Below are 17,031 nucleotides of genomic sequence, written 5' to 3' on the forward strand. Positions count from 1 at the left end.
TGTTTATATCCCATTTTGATCAAATTTTCAGCATTATGCTCTTTGAATTTTACTCTATTTATTGAGACATACATGTAAATATCTCCAGTTTGGAGTATCCCTTTAATCTTTGTGAGGCTAAGGGTATTAAGAAAGATATCTTAAAAATTAAACATCAAAAGTGAAGAAAAAAAATCATTATTTTTCCTGTTTCTGCCAGTTCATGGTAACTGCAACAATTTGAACAATAATCAAGCAATTTCACTTTGAGAAAGTATGAACATGGCTTTCGTACCTTACAGATGTCACACATGGAGAGCCAGGTACTACATGTATACAATGCACTCAACTAAATGAGATAATGGCTAATTTCAACTCACAACACCGCCCGTGATCTAATGTAGATGTAGAAGTTCTATATGAAAGCTATTAAAACTGGTATGTACTGTACATGTGTGGTTAGATGTATACATGTACATTGTGCATATTTAGTTTCAAAACAGAACAGTCTACAAACAGTGGCTGCATTCACTTTTAGGGGCCAAATCTGAATAATTTAACACAGATCTATTTATAACGGTATACTGTACAGTGTATTAAGTTAAAGATTTGATTCAGTGATAGGTCAATACACATTTTGGGGTCATCTCATAGAATAAATCAGCATTGCATTGCAAACAGCAGCGTTATATATTCACCGAGATGACATCTCTCACAGCTAATATGCTGCGTAATCAGGTACCGGTAATTAGCTTGATTCGTGCATGCTGTTCTTTTATTATGATTTGATGGATCAGAGCTACATGTACATTACATGTACACAAGCATTTCAATCATACCATAAGTACAATGCAGAGTCTCTTAGTCTTTGTGAATCTGAATATAAAATTTTAGAAACAGATACATACATGTACATGTACTAGACTACATGTATCTGTTAACATTTCAACTCCCTTCGGAAGATATATTTTCCCCTTGGGGAATTTTTCCTTTCAGTGGTGTGCGCTCTGGACAAAGGCCCTGGGGAAAAATATTTCTGTACATGGAGGAAATATTGATTCATCGATCCTCTTGGTGGGGACCTATCACATTAATCATTTTTTTGCAAATAATGTATAAATCTAAACTTGTAATATTTCAATTCAACACAAAAAATGACAATGATGACAAAATAACCCAAAGTGTCATTTTCTGCATTGACGCCATTCACAACATGTATGATATTTGAATTTTTAACAAACATCTTGTCTATTCATTCCATAATATCAGATGCAACCCATAATTTCAATCAATGTGAACATGCTGCAAGTTTACAGTCCAGCCTTCGCAATGCAAAAACTGCTAAGATGTTCTTTCTTTCATTATTACAGTATGTACACATCATTTTTAATTCCTACCTTTTTCTCTTTGTACCTAATCAAATTATCTCATAATATGATATTATTTAGCCCTAGATCCATTTTAGATTAAAACTGCTCAAGGCAAGGCACAACAGACAATGTATGGGAAAGGGCAAGGAGTTACAGCGTAATTTCATTTGGTTAAAAAAGCAAGCGTACATTTGACCATTGTAGGTGAAACTGCCACACTCTGGATATCATTGTAGTTCATCATGCCCCGAAAATTACAATCTTAACAAAAAAAAAATATTTTTTTTTATCTTAAAGTGGAGGCAATATATTTAACTCCAATGTATATAGCCTAAATACAGTTTTAGCCACCCATTATTTGTCTGGCACTGTCCTTTAATCTGTCAAATCAGATTGGTACTATATACATTGTATAACCTGCACATGAATCACTCATTAAAATGCAGATCACATTACATCAACAGGTAATGGTTGCATTGATCAAAGCAATTCTCAAAACATGGAGCTATTAAACACAGATTAACAAAACCAACCAATATGCTGTACTCATAAGTTTTCTTCTGGGTTTTAATTAGGTAGTGTATTGCTACTACATATGTAGGCTACACTCTACACTGTATTTGATCCAGTATACCCGAGTCTATGTAGTCTGAACAAAAAGTGAAAGAAGCTGAAATTTCACAACACTCCAGCTAGGTAATCCCTTTCAAAGTGAAAGTTTATTGAACCTGTTATTAAAGTAGCTTTCCACCCACACAAAACACAATGATCTAGAAAGAATCCTGAACAGTCATGCTGGGCTAGGGGCACTCCATCATCCAAACAGGCAAATCATACATGTACTATATTGCATCAGAATACATACTGTACATTTTATGAAATGTAAACTAATTATAAAAAGTACAAATTACACCCCTTCCATACCACTGAAAATAGAAAAATAATATACAGTATCTTTTCATATTCAATTCAATTTTATTCAAACGTTATTAAAGAATGTTTTGTATTCAAATCTTTGCAATCACATACGTAGGCCTACATGTACCAGATAAACACAGATGTGTGTAATGAATCTATGATTCTAAATATTTTTCTTAGCAATATTGCAATGAAAGATTTTTGTGAGATTTTAAAGAATATTTTTGGTAAAACGTTAAAGAAACAATGTAGCACATCAATGAAATGGAGCTCATCTGGCACCTCGCAACAAAATTTAACACAATTTTTCATTCTAGCCCAGTTGACAATGTAGTGAATTTGACAATTTAGGAAACAGAGTGGAAATTTATGAAGAAATGACATTGAAAAAGTATTGTTTGTGATCTATGAATAAATTTTGTATAAATTAGCATAAATAATTTTCTAGTCAAAATTTCTGAATTCTGCGTAGAACCTGGTGAAGCTCTCAGATGGAAAAAAAATAAAATCAAAATCAGTCAACAAATATGAAGTATTTTGGGGGGAGTTTTGAAAAATATGGATAAATTAGCATATTTAATGAGTTTCAAAATTCTGCATTGAAATTTTGGGCAAGTCCAAGAAGGCAAGAAAAGGTCACCCTAGAAGGCAAAATTTCATCTTTAATTTAAGAAGTTATCTTTGGTGGAGTAAGAAAGCCTAAATGTTGAATTTTAAAATTTCATTAAGAAAAATGTGATAATATGCATATTTATGCTAATTTTGGGCACCTAATTTGCATAATTGGTAATATGGGCGTTACGTATGGGACAATTATAAACTCATAGAAAATAAAAACAAAATTTGTGAGATTTAGTCATAGGTGGGACATGGACCCCCCTAACATCTTAATACTTATGAGGGAAAAAAAGTGGTGTCATCTAATTAATTATGCAAATTAGGTCTTGTCCAAGGATGGAATGTCCCATACGTAACATTTTGAGGATGTTTTTTTAAGTTATTTCTCATAATACAATACTTGTATTGTTGCATCTCTGGGAATTTCTAATTTATAAAGTATGAAAATGTTATACCACAAAAAGTTTCAAAAATAGAGTTTACTTTTTAATTAAAAGTTAATTAAAATTTGTTACGTATGGGACAACATGTTACGTATGGGACATTTACACACAATGTCAATGGGGAGATTTGTGTACAAAGTGAATGGAGAAAAACAAATTTCAAGAGTGCTCTAAATAGTGATTATTTACCTTTTCTTTAGTTTTTAAAGACTGATTTGTTATAAATACTGATTAATAAAAACAACTGAAGCGAAAAAATTGTGAAAATGGAAAAATATGAAAAAAAAAAAAAAAATAGAAATACATAAGAAATTCATGAAACCATGAAAAACAAGAAAAAAAATGTTAAAATGGCTAATTTCCTTTTCAGTCATATCAAATATGTCTCAATAGAACATTTGAAAAGACAGAAACTCCTTGGTTATTTCCATATTTTAAATTATTTCATTTTTTTTTAATTATGGGGAAAATTGTGTACGTTCTCTATGGGGACAAAATGTCCCTTACGTAACTGTCCCATACGTAACATGTCATTAATTTGTTTAATTAGAGTCTGTAATTAGAGGGATTTGACTTATGACATGAAACTTGCCTTAGATATACTAGAGTACTGTGAATTCTATCACACTAAGTTACAAGTTGTCAAATGAAATACTTTCAGAGAATTCTCAACTTGAAAAAAATGTTTTAAAACTTGTCTTTTTTCTGCGTCCCATACGTAACGGCCCATCTTTTCTCTCTAAAAGTTCAAGGTCAAGGTCATATGTCACCATTTTTTCCATGATTATTCTTCTCCTAGATGTCTACCATCATGGGGGTATTCAATCTAATCAAAGTCAACACTATTTTTCAGGTCATTGAAGCCTCTGAAATGTCCCATACGTAACACGCGCGAATTCTTGGACTTGCCCTTTTGCATCCCTACTTTTTAAAGAGCTATCATATAAAGCAAACAAATTTGAAATTGATCAACAAATGAAGGAAAAAAAATATTTTGCGTGATTTACATGTATGAATAAATTTTGCATAAATTAGCATAGATAATTTTCTAGTCAAAATTTTTAAATTCTTGTGTGGAAATTTGGTGACACTCATATAGTTCTACCAGATAGATGAAAAAAAATCAAAATTGGTCAACAAATAAAGATAAAGCATTTTTGTGTGATGAGTAAATTTTGCATAAATTAGCATAAATAATTTTCTAGTCAAAATTTCAAAATTCTGTGAACAAGTTTGGTTTGATGAACCTCATGCAGCTCTACCAGATGGAAGAACAAAAAAAACTTGGTCAACAAATAAAGAAGAAAGGGCATTTTCTATGATTTTTGAATAATTTTTGCATAATTAGCATAACTTTGAACTCAAAATTTAAAAATTCTGTGTAGATGCTTAGAGGACCTCATGAATGCTGGTCTACCGAGGCCCTCGGTAGACCAGCAGCACCATGATTGATGCTGCTGAGTAGGGCCATCCTCCCGTTTTCTATTTACCAATCCATATGTATAATTTTATATGTATTGTTTTCTGTTTTTTAACGGAAATAAATTCAATTCAATTCAATTCAATGAAGTTATACCAGTTGGAAAAAAAACGGTCAACATTTAAAGAAGAAAAAGCATTTGATGTGAATTTTTAAAAATAAATTTTGCATAAATAAGAATAAAAAGAATTCTAGTCAAATTTCAAAATTCTGTATAGAAGTTTAAAGAACCTCATGAAGCTCTACCAGAAGGAAGCAAAAAATCTAAATCTAATCAGTAAACAAATAAAGAAGCATTTTATGTGAATTTTTAAAAATGCGTGTAAGAGTTTCAAAGTTCTGTGTGGAAATTTTAATCCCCCACCTCCTGCTATCATTATCATATAAAGCAAATGGAACTGAAATCGGACTTGAAAGGACGAAGAAGAAGCATTTTGAAATTTTGGACAAACGACAGACAATGGACGCCACGCCACGGCAAAAGCTAATCTGGCCCTTCGGGCTGGATGAGCTAAAAATGCAATCATGATCACAGTTCAGAGTGTCACTATAAAATGTAAATATAGGCATTTTGATATATATACCTCATAAAACTTCTATGTTACATCTCCTCTGTTTTCACACTACATGCAAATTTATGAACATGTTCATGTCCATATACATTACATGTACAATAATATATGTACATGTACATGCAGTGGCGGACCGTGACCCCGAGGAGACAAAGCATTGGGGGGGCACGGCATTGTTCACAAACAATGCAGTGCCCCCCCAATGCTTTGTCTCCTCCGGGTCACGGTCCGCTACTGTGTACATGAATTTACAACAATGCACAAATATAAAAAAAAATAATATAAGGGAAACAGACGTCTGACGGCATTCTGAACAGGAATGTACATGGGGTCCCTGTAACATCAAACTCAATAACGTCCATTTGACACCCTCAAACAATAGTGTTCTCTTTCTAGGGTAAAACCTGTATTTCTTGAAATATATCAAGGTTGACTCACTATTCAAAAGTCAAAGAGCAAACAAATTTGAACCAGGAAAAATTGTTACTTTGATCATTTTCTCACATTGCAGACCTACATGATATGTAAGGATTGAATGCAAAAAATAAGTAATTTTCCTGCAGACTAACAATAGTGAGATAATTGGGAAATACTATTTATGGCCCATTAGCACCAACCCAATTTTGTTTTCAAAAATCTATACAGCTCATTCAGCAAACTTGTCCCATTCACAGAAATATTGAAATTTCAATATATTCGTTCTGAAGATTTACTTCCATTTCATACAGACTTGTTAAACAGCTTCTATAACAAGTTTACCACCAGCCACTTAAATTGATGGGTTTCAGAATTGCAAACTTATTATTACATGTACATGTATACAGATTATGAAACAGGCACCTGATATGCTATTTTGTTGGATTAATCTTGAGATTACAATCCAAAGATCTGTAAATTAAGTATATTTTATAGCTGTAATGTAATTGATGTAATTAAATGTAATTAAATACAAATTTTCTCGAGAATTAACAAGTACATGTAGAGGCACATTCTAGTCCGGCAGCCCAGGAGGTTTATTCAACCGAAAGCCGGACAAGCAAATGACCCCATAGCTGGATGGCATGGACCTTGAAGTTTACAAAAATGCATTGCTGCCGGGTTCTATGCGTGGTCTTCCCTCCGAAATGACGTAATATATGACGTCACTACAAAATGGCCCTATTTTACCATTTTTCAGACATTCTACACATAGCATGAAGTCAAGGGAGAATATCTCAGCCAAATCATGCTTGTTTTGTATGAAACTTTCAAAATATATTGTTCAAGTAGTGCACAAGAAATATGCAAAATTTCACGAACAGAAATTATTGTTTACATATGCAAATTACGTAATGAAATTTGCATATCATTAGTTTTGGAGATTTCTTGCATAAAAAATTGTCGAAAATCGATTCAGAAATTTATTTTCTTTTTTAGTGTACTTTATTTGATATTTTTCCTCTCAAGCATAATATCATTGTCTTCATCTATATCTCTACTTTAAGAAAATATATATCAGTAATTGGAAATGACATTATAGACTGTGATTTCAGCCCCCTTTTCAATATGGTGCGCACATAGAAATCGTGCGTTTTTGGCCTATTTTCACCATATAGCTGAGGTGGGCGACCGATATGCCTACTTTATTAGTGCTTCTTGCATTTTGCATGATATTAAATCTTCCAAACAACATATTTTCATCTTCATTTTGACTCTGGTAATTTCAGTGATTTTCTGTGATTTCAGCACAGATTGATTGCCCATTGGGCAGTCTATAGGCTACGTTTTCAGCCTAGTTTTCAACAACGAACCTATACCATGTAAGACTGCATCGTTGTAGTCGAGTCGGATAAGAGGTTCCTGTGTACCATCAAAATATTTTTCACTCAATTTTTCAATCAACGTTTTGGTATTTGTCTAAACTGTCTCGTTAATGAATCTTGATGTTCCCTTCCAAAATCGTGTCCAACGGGGTTCAAAATTGATATCTTTGGCGGCCCTCTTGGACTTTTTTAAAATGAAAATCAATTATTTTCATATTTTATTGCACAGAGTCTGACAATGGGACAATCTTTTAATCAATACGCATTTCTCTATGATTGGGATAGAAATCGACTTAATTCGTTTTCTGATGATATATTTTGAAATAAAATTTATCCCGAAATGGGCATGATTTTGGTCAAAAATTTGCATGTGCATTGATATCTATCTGTTCAATCATTAACATCAACAACTATTTCAAAATATCAGCATTCGACACGAAAGAGGATATAATATACCGATAATACTGTAACTCTTCATGACAATATGTATGTCTTTATTTGCTTAGTTAAAGGGCAAATACATTATCACCCATTTATTGGAAAATATGCCACTTTGGAGCCCATATTAAGGCAAAAAACGTTTCTGATATGGAATAAAGCCACTTTCATTCTTTTTAAACTACATGGAGATAAGAAGGGTAGAGTTTCCTCTATCTGCTACTAGCATACTGAAGCATACCCCCTTCAGGGAGCGTCGAAATCACCCACCCTTTTTCATATTTTACCTATTTGTGGGAAAATATGCTTTTTCAAGCCCCCATTGAGGCAAAAAGTGTTGCTGCTATGTAGTACGGCCACTTTCATTGTTTTTAAACTATGTGGAGACAAGAGTAGAGTTTCCTCTATCTGCTACAAAAAAGGTGTGCTGTTACAGCAAAGCCTACCCCCTCTGAGGACTGCTGAAGTTACCCGATATTATACGTATTTTGCCCATTAATGGGAAAATATGCTATTTTCGAGCCCCCATTGGGGCAAAAAGTGCTTCTGCTATTTAGTAAAACCACGTTTATTATTTTCAAACTATATGGAGACGAAAGAGTAGAGTTTCTTCTATCTGCTACATGTAAAGAGGTGTTGGCATATTGGAACATACCCCTTTAGGGGGTCTCCGAAATCACTTACCCTTTTCCCATATTTTACCTATTTATGGAAAATATGCTATTTTCGAGCCATTCGAGGCCCCATTGAGGCAAAAGTGCTTCTGCTATGTAGTAAGGCCACCTTTATTATTTTCTAACTATATGGAGACGAAAGAGTAGACTTTCTTCTATCTGCTACATATAAGAAGTGCTGGTACAGTAAAGCCTAACACCTTTGGGAACTGCCAAAGTTACCCGCCCCTTTTACGTAATTTGCAAATTCATGGGCAAATGTGCTATTTTCGAGCCCCCATTGAGGCAAAAGGTGTTTCTGCTATGTAGTAAAACTACTCTTATTGCTTTTAAGCTATATGGAGACGAAAGAGTAGAGTTTCCTCTATCTGCTACATATAAAGAGGTGTTGGCATATTGGAACATACCCCTCAGGGGTCACCAAAATCACCTACCCTATTTCATATTTTAATTATTTATGGGAAAATATGCTATTTTCGAGCCCCCATTGAGGCAAAAGGTGTTTCTGCTATGTAGTAAAACTACTCTTATTGCTTTTAAACTATATGGAGACGAAAGAGTAGAGTTTCCTCTATCTGCTACATAGAGGTGTTGGCATATTGGAACATACCCCCTTGGGGGGTCGCCAAATTCACCTAACCTTTTTCCATATTTACCTATTTATGGGAAAATATGCTATTTTCGAGCCCCCATTGAGGCAAAAGGTGTTTCTGCTATGTAGTAAAACTACTCTTATTGCTTTTAAACTATATGGAGACAAAAGAGTAGAGTTTCCTCTATCTGCTACATATAAAGAGGTGTTGGCATATTGGAACATACCCCCCTTATGGGGTCGCCGAAATCACCTACACTTTTTCCATACTTTACCTGTTTATGGGAAAATGTGCTATTTTCGAGCCCCCATTCAGGCAAAAAGCGTTTCTGCTATATGGTGAAGCCAGTTTCATTCTTTTGAAACTACATGGAATTAAAGGAGTAGACTTTCTTCAATCTGCTGCTAATAAGTGGTTGCAAAGCAAAGTCTATCCCCTCCGGGGGTTCCGAAAGTCACCCACCCCTTTTCCATATTTTTTCCAATATGGGGAAAATCTGCCAATCTTGGAGCCTCTGAAGAAGGTAGCAGTCGATATGCAAGCACTTTTTCTACATGTAGCTGATAGAAAAAAATGCCTCTTCTTTTATTTCCAAGTGGTTTCCAAAATCAAAGCTAGCTTTACTATATAGCAGAAATGCCCTTTTGTCTGAATGGGGCTCAAACTGCATTTTTACAATAAAGAATGAAAATAGACATATGTAACTGATAAAGAAGATCCTACTTTGTCATCTTTATGTGGTTACAAAACAAAAAACAAGGGCCTTACCGCAAGGCAGAAACACTGTTTGCCTCAAAATGACTAATTTTCCGAGAAACTGGCAAGATACGAAAAAAAGATTGGGTGACTTTGGCAGCCCCCTGAGGGGTAGGCTTTGCTATGCCCCAATTTCTTTATATGTAGCTGATAGAGAAAAATGATTTAAAGGAAAAAATTACATACTCAAAACAAAATTTTACCACATTGGGGGCTCCGAAAAGCACGATATCATAATAGTCAAGCTATGGATAATGGTATGGTACTGTATGTAACATTTTACTGGTTCTTGTGGGACTATGCTTTAAGGTGCCCGAGAGTAATTGCATGCAAAATGAAAATGCAGAGCAATGCCTCGAACTTCTATCTTTTTCAAGAGATTTAATTATCATAAAAATTGCTTTGTGTAGAAAATGCCTTTTACCCTCATACACATGATACAAGTAATACATACCTTTCTATCGATCGCTAAGTACGTTATTTTCTGCATGTTAGGCACATCAACAAAGGCGATCGGATGCAAGATGAAACAGATAGATGTCAATGCACATGACCATTTTGGTTCAAAATTTTTGATGAATTTTTTTTAATATATTAACCGGACTATCCAGAAAACAATTTCAACCGATTTCTACTATCCAAATCCTAGTGAAATGCGTATTGATTTAAAATTTCCCATTGTCAGACTTTGTGCAATAAAATATGAAAATAATTGATTTTCATTAAAAAAAGTCCAAGAGGGCCGCCAAAGATATCAATTTTGAACTCTGTTGGACACGATTTTGGGAAGGGAACATCAAGATTCATTAACAAGACACTTTAGGCAAATACCAAAACATTGAGTGAAAAATATTTTGATGGTACATAGAAACCCCCTTATCTGACTCGACTACAACGATGCAGTCATACATGGTATAGGTTCGTTGTTGAAAACTAGGCTGAAAACGTAGCCTATAGACTGCCCAGTGGGCGATCAATTTTTGCTGAAATCATTGATTGATCACTAGTCCTTTGCCAGGACTGTTCTACTTTTCAGTGATCAATAACACAATCTTCGACCTCTACGCCCGAAAAGAAAACAGCCGCATGATTTCCTCAAGGGCGTGAAAGAGGGGATAGCGCGATCACTGGGGAAGGCGCGCAGGGGATGGAGAATGAAGTAAATGGAGAGAAATAACAAGTACACCGACGTCTAGAATCTAGACTAATTGATCACCAGAGACATAATGAAGAGGAAAATATGTTGTTTGGAAGATTTAAAATCATGCAAAATGCAGGAAACATCAATAAAGTAGGCATTCGTTCTCACACCTCAGCCATATGGTGAAAATAGGCCAAAAACGCATGATTTCTACGTGCGCACCATATTGGAAAGGGGGCTGAAATCACAGTCTATAATGTCTTTTTCAATTACTGTTATATATTTTCTTAAAGTAGAGATATAGATGAAGACAATGATATTATGCTTGAGAGGAAAAATATCAAATAAAGTACACTAAAAAAGAAAATAAATTTCTGAATCGATTTTTGACAATTTTTTATGCGAGAAATCTCCAAAACTAATGATATGCAAATTTCATTACGTAATTTGCATATGTAAACAATAATTTCTGTTCGTGAAATTTTGCATATCTCTTGTGCATTACTTGAACAATATATTTTGAAAGTTTCATACAAAACAAGCATGATTTGGCTGAGATATTCTCCCTTGACTTCATGCTATGTGTAGAATGTCTGCAAAATGGTAAAATAGGGCCATTTTGTAGTGACGTCATATATTACGTCATTTCGGAGGGAAGACCACGCATAGAACCCGGCAGCAATGCATTTTTGTAAACTTCAAGGTCCATGCCATCCAGCTATGGGGTCATTTGCTTGTCCGGCTTTCGGTTGAATAAACCTCCTGGGCTGCCGGACTATTCAGGATTTGGTTGTGGTGTATTCAATCATGGAATACAGTATGTAAATTTTGCCAAAATAGACAGGTTTCATCACAGGCTAGAATCTGGAGATATCTAGAGTAAACCCTGTCTGATAGAGAACCCAGAACTACATGTATGTAGCAACCCATTTCAATGTGATGATTTCGCTCAAAAGAGGTGGAAAAAGTATTTCCCTTAGGGTTGTACAGTACCTACATTGTACATGTAGATAGATTACATGTACACAATAGGATTGATCTCAAATGATGTAATGTACAAATGCACTTGGAAGTATGATTCATCCATGTTGGGTGGAGCTGAAAGAGACATACACCTGACCTACATGTACAGTACCAGCGTTAAATGAAGCATTCTCATAAACTGACACCTCATCACAGCGACAGTTATTACTTTATTGCGCTATAAAAATGAAATGTATAAGTAATAAAACTGCAGATGTGAAATGGAATAAACTGAAATATGAATCATGTTAGTTATGTAGCATTATTTTTACCCACATGCCTCTAGAGCTCTGCTAATGGTATGGATGAATGCTTTTGCATTTTCTTTCACAGCGAGTTTAACATAGAGAGATCCAAATGTGTGGTACATGTAGGCTACATCTACATGTATTTTAATAGCATCTCGATCATCATGATAATGATGGAGCTTGTGATCTGACCAAAGTGAAATAACAATTGGATATTGTGGTTTGTAACCACTGTAGGCCAACATACAAATAAGGTTCGACTCTTTCATCATTGACCCCCAGGGAGAAAACATTATATGGGGGCTTGAGACGATTTAGCCCCCCCCCCCACCTGGAAATGAAAAAGGGTCCCTAGAAAATCCCCATTCATTGCAATGCTGTATGTTAAAGCTTTATCCAATGTTTTTAGCAAATTTACAAGTAGGTAGTACAGTAAGCTGTGAAAAGTAGCCCCTGAAAATTTTTTGCCTGCAAACTCCGAAAAACGGGCCATTCATTCCTTTAAAAATCTTTAAATGAATAGAATAATCCCCTGTCCTATTACATTGTAGGTTGCTAATCCTCTTTGTCTGTAACTTTCATGCATGCTAGCCAGATGAAGAAATTCCCACCACCACTACCACCACAACAACAACAGAAAACATTGTTACAAAGTCTGAAATGTGCCCAAGCAGGAAAAGGCCTTTGCTGGAGAAAGTTCCAAAAGCTCCTTGGTTCCACATAAAAATGATTTACCAGCGATGAAGCTATCCATCACAACTTGTACCATGGTTTCATCATGGACCCTACCATGGTTCATGGTTCTAGTACATGTAGCTTTTCTTTTCCAGGCTGGAAGAGTTTATGACAACACAGCTTTTTGGCTAGGCCACTAATACATGGAGCACACTTATACCCTTTTTACACAGGATTTTCTTAACCCCGGACTATCGCTAACCCCGTACTACATGTATCCTTAACCCCGTACTATTTTTTTCCTTTTCACACATACCAAATTGTTATTGCTTTCCCGGATAAGGAATGCTTGCTTTTACACATGAAACTAGTGGTTTTTGTCGATCATTCGTAGTACAAGTACTTCACTCGTACACTTTTTACACACGCTAAAATTTCCTTAACCCCGTACTATAGGTGGGGCTAAATTGCTATTTAGCCCCACCTATAGTACGGGTTAAGCTTAGCCCACTTTCGTTTTACACTAGCGATCTTAACCCCGTACTATCGCTCTTAGCACCGCAATTGCTGGGATAACCCTGCTTTTTTGCAGGGCCAAATAATCCCGTACTATAGGTGGGGTTAGCCCACTTTGCAAAAATGCTGTGTAAAAAGAAAGTGGGCTAAGCTTAACCCCGTACTATAGGTGGGGCTAAATGGCAATTTAGCCCCACCTATAGTACGGGGTTAAGGAAATTTTAGCCTGTGTAAAAAAGGGTATTACAATGTACTGTACATGCAAGGCATGGTCACACCGCCCGAGCGTTGTTGGAGCGGTCGTGGAGCGGAGAGAAAAAAATCATCACCGCTCGCTACCGTTCACCATTTTCGATTTCGATTGTTTTTTTTTTTTTTTTTTAGTTTTTATTTTTTCCCCCAATTTTGAGAGCGAAATTCGACCCTCTTTCCCTACCGCTCCAACAACGCTCGGGCGGTGTGACCAGGCCTTTGCATCTTAATTATGTACATGTACAATGTAGGCCTATGTTATATAGAACGGGAAGGGGGTTAATTGTGAAATGGGCATAAACAAAATATCTAGGGCAAATGAGGAGGCCTTTTTAAGGTCAAGTCCACCCCAGAAAAATATTGAAGAATCAAAACTAGATAAAAATCATACTAGCATAATTGAGGTGCCAAAACGACTTTCAAATTTGTAAGTCTTTTTTTTGCATCTCAAAGGTCATCAGCAATCTTGTGTTTTCTCAGTCTTTAAGAAACTAACCTATCAATACTCACTAGTTATTTTCAGGTCCATAATCAATGTGTACACGTACGAACAATGCAATGTACGGATGTACATGTATGTAGGCCTACATACCAAAACTGCACTAAATGTAAATCAAGGCTTAAAAAAGATAATCTTATGTGTCCTTCAAACCAGGGATTAATACAATTGATTCATCTGGTACCCCCCCCGGCAGCCTTTCTCATGTAACAAAACAAAATATAAATCAGACATCAGTCAAATTCTCTCCATGATGATGATGTTACATACATGTACATATATTCACATCAAGGGAATAATTTTCCTGGTATCGCATCGCTATTTGCTCCACATTGTTGAAAGACTACTATCAATAAAGTCTTTTGTATAGCATATTCTTACATAGGACTGTACATCAGACTTAGTTGAGAGCTTTTCTCTTATGACCACAAATGCTATTCAAAATTTTGTAAAGCAAAATTATTCCCTGACATCTATTGACAAATTTAATGTCAACTTCAAATACAGTGTACAGTATATCGTATCAACTTAAATTCATAAATGAAAGACAGGAATGTACTGGTTTACATACTGTGCAGTGACTGCATACATTGTAGCACATGAAAATACATGTTCAAGAGGGCCGAAAATTCACGCAAAATATGAAAATAAAATACACATATACTTTACAGTTGCATAAAAACTTGATATGAGAAAACAGATATCATGAATAAATTACATACAGTATATATTCCATCAGGTCCGAGTAGAAAACATACTGTACATGTCACTAGGCATACACAAGAATTGGAAATATAATTCACCCTTCAAAAATAAAGTCTACATGTACCGGTATATGGAAATCCTGACCTGGGGTACTAACAACATCAATGAAATGTGCTACATGTATAAAAAGCCTCCCATAATTAAATTCAATATTTCAGACAATACACCCACAGAAGATATGGATCTTGTGGTCAAGTATAATAGAAAAAGAACAATCTCTTACAATGTAAATACTTATTATGAAAATTTGGGAGAATGATGCATTAAATGCAACATTAAGCAATTGAACTTTAAAGTTGGAATTTACTAATATATACATGTAGGTCCAGACAAGGTCTGTATAAGCAGGCTGTGGAAGACTACACTGTATTCAACATTGTGTGCACACAACTGTTTATTTAGCACTGTCCTCCACCCAGTTCACTTTCCTAGAAAGCAATCAAGCATATCGATAAAAGCATTGATCAACATCAGATACATTATCTGTGCAATAGGAGACAAACTGATAGTGTTGTAGTATTGAATAAAATCATTTAATGCGCTTGGTTTTTACAGCATTAGCTGGTAAAGTGAGATATTACCTTCCTAGATATTGAAATTGTACAAATATTGCCTACCTACAATGTCTTCTTCTTCTGGAAACAGTACAGTCCACCGTCTGGTGTATTGTCGTACTGTACAGTGTATACCGTAGTTTGAATAACATTTCCCCTCCCCGACGGAGTTATATTTTTCCCAAAGAATTATCTTTTGCCCAAAGCATGCAGCGTTGAGGGAAAATATTCTCCCGAGGGAAAAATATAGCTTTGGAGGGGAGTTTGAATTTTATTTATAAAAAAGATAGTCCAGGCAATATCCATTATATAAAATTCACCCCTACAAACCGATTTTATCCTCTACTCATGGATTTCCTAGGGAATCCATCTTTGTGTACATGTGTCTCTTATATGACCAGCGGTTTAAGACTCCATGATGAAGAAGTATATATATGTCAAAATGTTTTTTTTTAATCATGATGCTTAAGACTACACTAGAGCAGTGATGGGAATTTATTAAAAATAGATAGGCCTACATGTAGTATGATAAAGCAACAAGGGGCCCACATGCCCCTCTCTCTCTCTCTCATTCTCGTCCATTCTTCTTTGACAGTACAGTGTTCACGTCTTTGATACCACAATGAGAGCATGCCCCCATCAAAGCCTTTTGTAATACCCCAATACTTGACAATTAATGCTGCTACCACCACTCTCGTCTCACATGATGTAAACAATAATACACAGACACTCTCGATTTCATAACTCACCCATCAGAGTCATCGCAAGAAGAATGGCAATATTTAACAAAAATCCTTTATTGTCAGCCATTGTGGTTAATGTCAAATGATTGTCCAAGTCAAAATTGACGCATGGTACGCAATCCCAGCGCAACTGTCTTTTGGTTGAGCTTTCCAGGCAACTTTTCCCTCAAGTGAAGCCGTATGAAGAAGCGTCTGTTTTCGCAAGTCAGCTGCTCCGCTGCCTGATTCGATCACCGAGATAGGGTACGGGGTACCACGGGAAACAAAGGGGTGAAGAAACGGATCACTGCACATCGACAAACAGAAATAACGGGGAACTGCATGAACAAAAGGGGGTATTATTGTTTGGCAAAGGGAGTACGTCATCAGCTCACTGTTAATTTCCAAGTTGGTCTAGATGGCAAACACGTTGGATTGTCCTCGTAGCAAATGTAAACGTGCCATCAGATGAAAGTACTTGATCATGCCTTCCGAGTTAGCTAGCTAGCAGCAGTGCAGTACCGGTGTGGCTAGGCTCCGCGCGAGAGGTGGCTCCTATCACTTTGATCAGGTACCGGGCCGGTGGTACGGTACTGGTAGATGAGCGAACGGTATTGCTCGTCCTATTGGCTTGCTTTCTAATGAAGATAGCAATCTCGAAAGCAAAGCTCGAATGCTGTGGAGTGTGCCGGGAGTGTGGATGGTTCATTATTGGCCTAGATCTGGTCCGAGTTGTAGGGAGGGGGGGGGGGGGGGTGAAAGCAATAGTGATTGAGTGATATAAATATTCCAAAACTTGTATGGGGTCTTTGTTCACGAGGAGCAATTACTGGTACCTAAAACGTGTCCGATCAGGGGCTTCGATCCGTTTTTCAGATGGGGGGGGGGGGGGGTTAGGGGTCAAAGTCATGAATCAATTAACTTTCCAAAGGCGCTCGATCACACAAAACAAACAAACTCACACACATATACCTATATATATATATATATATA

At 35.9% G+C, this 17,031-nt stretch overlaps 1 protein-coding gene across 2 annotated transcripts in view; it reads right to left on the reverse strand.

Annotated features, from left to right (window-relative positions):
* The window catches only part of LOC121425046 (low-density lipoprotein receptor-related protein 2-like), a 79,354-nt gene extending 62,821 nt beyond the window's left edge, over positions 1–16,533 (reverse strand). For both annotated transcript variants that reach the window (XM_041621005.1, XM_041620996.1), the window contains exon 1: positions 16,066–16,533. In XM_041621005.1, the coding sequence (XP_041476939.1) occupies positions 16,066–16,126 (61 nt within the window). In that variant the 5' untranslated portion in view covers positions 16,127–16,533. The remainder of the gene's footprint in view (positions 1–16,065) is intronic.
* Between the last annotated feature and the right edge of the window lie 498 nt (positions 16,534–17,031).

The sequence above is a fragment of the Lytechinus variegatus genome, chromosome 1 (assembly GCF_018143015.1).
Source record: "Lytechinus variegatus isolate NC3 chromosome 1, Lvar_3.0, whole genome shotgun sequence".
NCBI lineage: Eukaryota > Metazoa > Echinodermata > Echinoidea > Temnopleuroida > Toxopneustidae > Lytechinus > Lytechinus variegatus.